This window comes from Pyxicephalus adspersus, chromosome 5 (genome assembly GCF_032062135.1).
Source record: "Pyxicephalus adspersus chromosome 5, UCB_Pads_2.0, whole genome shotgun sequence".
Classification (NCBI taxonomy): Eukaryota; Metazoa; Chordata; class Amphibia; order Anura; family Pyxicephalidae; genus Pyxicephalus; species Pyxicephalus adspersus.
This window is the reverse complement of record NC_092862.1, coordinates 38,776,833-38,784,351: the sequence shown is the minus strand read 5'-3', so window position 1 is coordinate 38,784,351 and position 7,519 is coordinate 38,776,833. Positions and strand designations below refer to the sequence as shown.

General features: G+C 39.2%; 1 protein-coding gene across 6 annotated transcripts in view; it reads right to left on the bottom strand.

Annotated features, from left to right (window-relative positions):
* Window positions 1-7,519, bottom strand: part of RB1CC1 (RB1 inducible coiled-coil 1) — an 80,400-nt gene that overhangs the window by 72,193 nt on the left and 688 nt on the right. For 5 of the 6 annotated variants that reach the window (XM_072411209.1, XM_072411213.1, XM_072411214.1 and 2 more), the window contains exon 2: window positions 953-1,082. In XM_072411209.1, the coding sequence (XP_072267310.1) occupies window positions 953-1,023 (71 nt within the window). In that variant the 5' untranslated portion in view covers window positions 1,024-1,082. Of the gene's footprint in view, window positions 1-952; window positions 1,083-6,030; window positions 6,628-7,519 lie in introns of those variants that run through there. The other variant, XM_072411211.1, reaches the window with a different exon arrangement.

The following is a 7,519-nucleotide window of genomic DNA, read 5'->3' as shown; positions in this document are numbered from 1 at the left end:
CACATGAACAATAACTGTGTACTGTAGTCTTCTTCATGGGTAAATAAGGCATCCCCCTGAAAATAAGCCCTAGAGCATATTTTGGCCTTCAAAAACAAATAAGACAGTGTCTTATCATCGGGGAAACAGGGTAAGAAAGCGGGCATTAGAATGTTGGAAAAAAAGGGGTGGTAAAAAGATGACACAATCATATTTGAATTTCTATGGCACAAATAACTGGGAGCACAAATTTGTTAAATGTTGCTCTGCCTACTTTTTACTACCTAGCTACAGCTTCCCTCCACCTGGCAGAAAAATAAATAAGAAGATAACATTGCTATGGCTATTTATTCCATTCTGTAAAAATATCTGATAGGCTGAAGACACAACTGATTTAAAGCAACATCTGAAAATGAAAGATCGTCCCTGACAGAGGAAAATTTGACAACTACCAATCACAGCCGCCACAATGAAAGCTTGTTACAATGATAGAGAAAAGGGGAAGCTGCGTGGTAACCACTGCCTAGAAATACTAAAAACAGCTGTTAGAATAAAGCAACAGGAAGAAAAGCTTAACCATAATGTAAAAGAAATTCCCTCTCCAGAACAAGAGCAAATCTGTTCTGATAGAATAGTAGCGTAATGAAAAACAGAAAAATGAAAGAGGACTAAAATAATGATAAAGTAAATGTAATAACATCTTGTGAAGGTGCCTGCTTTAACCTTGCCAGTGTTATCTGTCTCCCTGATACGTTATGGTAAGTTCCAGATATAAAAACTTCACATCTTACACAGTAAAATACTCTAACCCCAGCATCCTATAGCCAAGCCAAATCACAATCTTGTTGGGAATTACCGTAAAACACAAAGCCTTATGCAAAAACATAAAATGTTTTTCAGTGTTAAAGTGTCAGTTTTTGGTTTACAAAACAATCTATATTTTCTTTAAAAACATAATATAAAAGTTACTTACGTTTGTACAGCAAGCTCAGTGTCAAATGTGAGGGTGGTTCCAGTATTCACCAGAAACACATATAACTTCATGGTGACTGCTCTATGTTCCTCTGGTGCCCGCTTTAAACTTTGCTGTTCTCATTTAGAAACTGTTAAAAGAAATATTTTTGTAAATGTATTGTAATGATAAATACATTCCATAACACAACTATTATATGTGAATAAAAAAGCCTGATACAATGGCTGAAGGGTATAAATACAAATAGATCTGAATAAAACTGGATACTCATTTACTGACAAAATCTTTTGTTGCAGAGTGTTAGGGAAGCCCCTGTAACCTGAACTAACATAGCGTGCAAACTTCCACACCTCTGCATTATGAAACATGACAGCTACTCCACCAGGCGAGCAATACAAAATACCTAATATTAGATAATATCTTGGCATCCTAATTTCCTGCATCTAAAAGAGCATCAACCTTCTGCTTTTTGTGTATTCCTTTATATTAGTTTATATTAGTTCTGTTAAAGAATATTGTTCACAATAAAGCATGATACAAGGCAAATATACTGAAAAATAGATTTATTATGATACACTTTATGCACCATTATTCCATATGGATGAGAAGTATTGCCAGAAATCATACTAGAAAACACCGCAACCACATTTATATAGAGCTGACATATTGCACAACGCTTTACAAAGTCCATAGTCATGTCACTAGCTGTCCCTCCAAGGAGATCACAATCTAATGTCCCTACCATAGTCATATGTCAAAAATACAGTCTAAGGTCAATTTTAGGGGGAAGTCAATTAACCTAATTGCATGTTTTTTGGATGTGGGAGGACACCAGAGTACCTGGAGAAAACCCACACAAACACCTGCAAACTCCATGCAGATAGTGTCCTGGTCAAGACTCAAACCTGGGACCCAGTACTGCAAAGACCGGAGTGCTAACCTCTGAGCCACCGCACTGCCCATATAATATTTAGTAAGCTTAAATTTCATAGATTAATATCTATACAACATTATAAAAGCAACACAATTTTTACATAAAGGTTCCTGGATATTGTTTGGATTTCATTTTTTTCTTAAAGCTCTTACAAAATGCATGACTAGGTAAATACGGATGAAAGAGAACTCTACATTAACAAATGTGACAGGTATAGTTCAAAAGTCAAACGCATTCCTGAAGAATACATTTACAGGTGACTGGAAGGTCAGTTCAAAATGATAAAAATTTACCAAATTGACACACAAGAACTTTGACTGAGGACTCAGGACTGAGATTCATTTCTTGTTAATATTGTGCATTAGAAATACAGTTAATGGCCCAGTCACCTGTGTTTGCTTCTAATGCAGTAAAATCAATATATTTTAATGTATGAAAGCATTTAATGTAAATGGAGCTGGTTCACATCACTGAGCAGCAAAGCTAGACTGAGCTGGAAAAGTCAATAATGGACAAAAAAATATCAAACAGGATGAACAGAATTGTAACAAATAAAACAAAAATGCAAAATGCAAATAAAAGTACAAGCTGATACACAAAGTTGAATATGAAAACAGAAACATTGTGCCTGATTTATAAAAGCTTTCCAAGACTGGAGAAAATTCTTAAGAATGAACCTTGGTGATCCAACAAACCTGGAATGGATCTTGTCAAGAATTGACATTTGCAAACTAATCACAAATGATTTTTAAGAAATATCTTCCAAATTTGCTGGATAACCCAGGTTCTCTCACAATATCCCATCTTCTCCAGTCATGGAGAAGTTTATAAAATCAGGCCCTACAACACATAGTACAGTGTGCATGTGAAATAATTCCTAAATATACCGTTACCAAAATCTTTATTAACTTGCAATGTGCTTTTGACTTGAAAAGGCATATGACCCTAAGAAAATGGATGGGTGTACCCACTAAATTAACTGTAATGAGTTTAAAATCTGAAGTCAAATACCACTAATCGTGGTGAATTTTTAAGAATCTCAGTGTAGTGAGAAGGGATTCCCAACTATCTAAGGTTGCTGCTACAGCTCCACTAGAGACCACTAGACTCTCAACTTTTCAAAACCTTTAAGACATTTCTACATGTAAAATACATGTAAAACTATGGATCTTTCTAAAGTTTAACAATAGATGGTTCAAAAGGACAATGGAGCTTTCTCACACTCATCCACTCTAGCACTTCTCAAAAGTCCTTTGCAAAGACCTGACTGGTAGGGAACAACCCATCATGTAGGAAAATGGCAGACGTGTCTGTTTTGTTCATATCCCTAAATTTAAGACACATGGCTTTGACAAGAGCACAGATCCTGGTGCTATCAAGAATTTCTACTGTTCAACATTTCTATTGAGTTTACCAGGCTTACTTAAAAAAAAGTTGAACGTTTCACTTGTAGAAGATACTTGTTGGTGACTGAATGGTTTATTTTGTCCCCAAAGTGCATGGAAAGCCTAAAAACTAAGTTGCTACCTTCAGGGTCTCTCTCCTCTCTGATAAGAAAACCGCAATAACTTGCTATGTACACAGGCCAGATAATATTCGCACAATGGGACCCGTCGAGAATCTGACGTGTACTAAGGTCGCCAGGTGGTAATCATGGAACTGTCCTGGTAGATCCATAAAGGACAGACGATGAATGACTGCAAAACAAGTGAAGGGACGAGAGAGAAGCAGGGTGTTCTCCCCCTCTCTATAGAAAAAAATGTTTGTATGGTGCTCGTTTGATCATCTTTCAGTCTTTCGTCACTGGAAACGAACAAATTCTGTCACCCAACCTGAAATATGGAAAACGTTTTACACAAAACTCTATACTTGTCTCTCTGTACACCTAATTACATAATTAACATTATAAACATGTGATGGGTCACAGTGGCTTTGCCCACCAAGCCCTGCTCACAGTCATATTGCAGATGATATATAACACTGTACCACTAGGCCAGGAATATTCATCAAACGTTTGTTTCTACCTTCAGTCAGTAGAGAAAGCTTTTCCATGCCATAATGATCATCACCTGAAACTTACCAAACAAGGTATGACAAAAGCTAAAAAAATAGTCATATGGTGTAAACAAAGGTTTATAAAAACACAAAATAATAAATAGGGCCCTGTAACTTGCTTGTCTGCACTGTACAGTTATCCTATAAACTGACCCTAAGACCAGGCTGTGGATATTAAAAAATACTTAAAATTTTAAACTGTATCTAGGGCCAAAACTTATTTTTTTGTTTTGGAAGGTTTTATTGCTATAAAAAAAAGTCCTTCACTTACTGTCTAGCACAGTGTTTCTTAACCAGGGTTCCTCCAGAGGTCAATAGGGATTACTTGAGCAATTTGTCCCTCTCAGGTCAGTTTAAGTGACAACAATGATCTTTTTGGCTATCTGCAAATGTGACATCCTTCTCACTGTTCAGCAATGTAAGAGGCAATCTTCCCACTGACCACCAATAGAATGCACTGTGACCTCCGGAAATGGTAGTTATAGCAGAGGTTCCCTAAAGACCTAAAACATTATATCAAGGGTTCCCTCATGTTAAAAAGGTTGAGAAAAAACAGTCTAGTACAAAAGTTGTCCCCAGGAAATAGAGTGAGGGGAAATCACTCTAATAGCAGAAGTAAAAATGCTTAAGTAGGGAAAAGTCAGAAGCTCTGTTGGCTTCATGTTGCAGTATGTCCCCCCCCCGTTGCATATTTTTCCTGTCTGATGTAAAATCACTGTAATGAATTCCTAAAGAACAATAAGGGCTAATTTCCCTCAGGTGCATTCGGCAGTGTTGCTCAACCAAGACCCAACAAAAAGGCAAATACTGGCTTCTATTGTAACATGTTTTAAAGTCACAGAATACACAAGCTTTCCCCATTCTATCCAAAACTAAATTAAAAACTTTTGGTTTGGTTATACACTTTACCAAGCAATAGATTAGATTAAAAACAAGTAATTCATAAGCTCTGTATTGACAGGTACTGAGGATCAACTCATCCTTACACTTCACATTGCAGGAACTGAAGACATACAAACCATTCTGCCAGCAGCTGTCAACCCAGTTTCCCCTCCCATAAGTGACTTGAAACCCCTTTAGCCTTCTGGTCTCTAATGAACGCATACAGTAGGTGCTTTGAGAGGCGGAAGGAAGGTGAGCAGAGAGAATCTGATGTTGCTGCTTCTGCTGTGAACTTTGAACAAGTTATCTGCAGGTACCCAGGCAAAGCCCCCACGTGTACCCAGGCACTTCCCCCAACGTGTACCCAGGCACAGTCCCCCGCGTGTACCCAGGCGCAGCCCCACGCGTGTACCCAGGCGCAGCCCTACGCGTGTACCCAGGCGCAGCCCCACGCGTGTACCTAGGCTGTGATGTTGGTGCTTCTGCTGTGAACAAGCTATCTGTAGGTACCAATGTCATGGACTGCTTGCTTTAAAGTTCATTTACTACTTAGGTAAGAAACTAAATTCTTTATCTTCATAACAATTTATAGCTGAACTTTTTCTTGTTTTGGGTAGGGTAGAGACCTAGATGAGGTCTCTTTAGACCTAGATGAGAATATCTGTTGTTGGCCACTGCAATACTCAATGTGTTCAATGTTTTAATTTATCTTATATAAAGGAACATGCAACACACTCCTCCAAAGTTTGTATTTAATGTAGAATAACAAGTAATTGAACATTCTTGCTGCAAAACAGAGGGGGTAAAGACCTCCACTGCTGTAGAACATATAATCAATAAAGTCTACAAGAAATAAAAAAGAAATAGAAGAAGACAACACAACCCATTGGTGCCTATCCAGAACTGAACAATAATACTATGGGGTGGAGTGGTTAAAAAAAAATCATTAAATAAGGGTGAAAAAAGGCAGAAACTTTAAGCTAAAAAAACACAACTTAAACCGCATTTTTTCACTGAACACTGCAGAGGACAACGAACTAATTCCAGAAGAAAAATACATTTGTTAATCATTTGATTTCCATTTCAAAAAACAGTGTGGCCTTGGCATTCTGCAGCAAGGATTAAGTAAGCATGAAATCAATTTTAAATAAAACTTTTATAAAACTCTCATTCTAATTTTAACTTTTTTTCTCTTTCATGGGCTTACTTGTGTAATAAAAGAAATCCATCAGGAGAAAAACATGAAGCTTGATATTACTGACATCTTCTCTTGACAATGTTAGTCCTCTGGCTGTTATGTTGATTCGCTTTTCTCAGTATTTATCTGTACTGATAAGGATCATGAATTTTCTCTTTGTTTCAGATCTGCATACTTCTTGGAGGTCAGTGGCTTATATGAATATGAAGAATATGAATATTCTTCTGGACAGGACACAGGTTACCACTTGTAAGCTATGGCTTGATTGGCTGGCAGCCATTACAGCTCCATCTTTTAAAGCAGCCATTCTTGACTATTTTACATGGGGGAACCTTTGAAATAACTTTCAGGCCTTCAGGGGACCCCTACTCCCTCCACAACTCACAATACATTAGTATGGTGTTCAGGAAAAATGTCAACCTTATAAATAGCCAAAAAGATCATTGGTGTTACTTAAAATTGAACTGAGGGGCAGAAATTGCTCATTGTTCAAGGAACCCCCAGCAATGTCTAGAGGAAGTCTGTGGAACCCTGGTTAAAAAGACTGATCTAAAGCAGCAGGTGAGTGAAGAAATGGTGAGCTTCTGCTGCTGTGCGAGTTAACTTCTTTACAGGACAATTCTAGTAAGAAATCGCCTCCCCTGGCACCCCCCACCCCCCAGTGTCACCATTGCTGTGTATATGTAGAAGCATTCCTTGCTTTATGCTTGTAGTATGCTGCGGCAAAGCCCTGCTGTACTTATGGAACTCCAATGGTGGCAGCAGCTGCTCTCATTCAGCGATGCATCGTATCTCCTTGTATTCTGTGAATGGCTCATGACTGGCTTAGGAGAGAAAAGGAGTACAAAGGGCGAGGAGGCATCACTGAGTGAGAACTGCTGAATTTATTTTTACTAATTTAAATTACTAGCTGGAGTTGTTCTTTAGGAATCACCTGCAGCAGCAGTTCATGCTGGACTTTGTAATCAAAGAAAAAAAAATGGAGGCTAATGATAACAGAATAAAAATTGTGACAAATAATATTAATAATAAAGAAATGCAGCCTTGTAGACATTGTGATCTGGGAGCCCTGGGAAGCCCTGCAGGCAATGCTATTCAGGAATGCTGCAGGAAGTGCATGGTGTCAGTGTGGGGACACAGGAGGCACTGACAGCTCCTCCACACCTGTATTACAGAGGGAGCTTGACCCCCGTGTGTACCCGGCATAGCCCCCACATGTACCCAGCACAGCCCCCCGTGTGTACCCGGCACAGCCCCCCATGTGTGTACCCGGCACAGCCCCTCACGCGTACCTAGGCACAGCCCCCCCATGTGTACTCAGCACAGCCCTCCACGTGTACTCAGCACAGCCCCCCATTTGTACCCAGCACAGCCCCCCACGTGTACTTAGCACAGCCCCCCACGTGTACTCAGCACAGCCCCCCCATGTGTACCCAGCACAGCCCCCCACGTGTACTCAGCACAGCCCCCCCATGTGTACTCAGCACAGCCCCCCCAT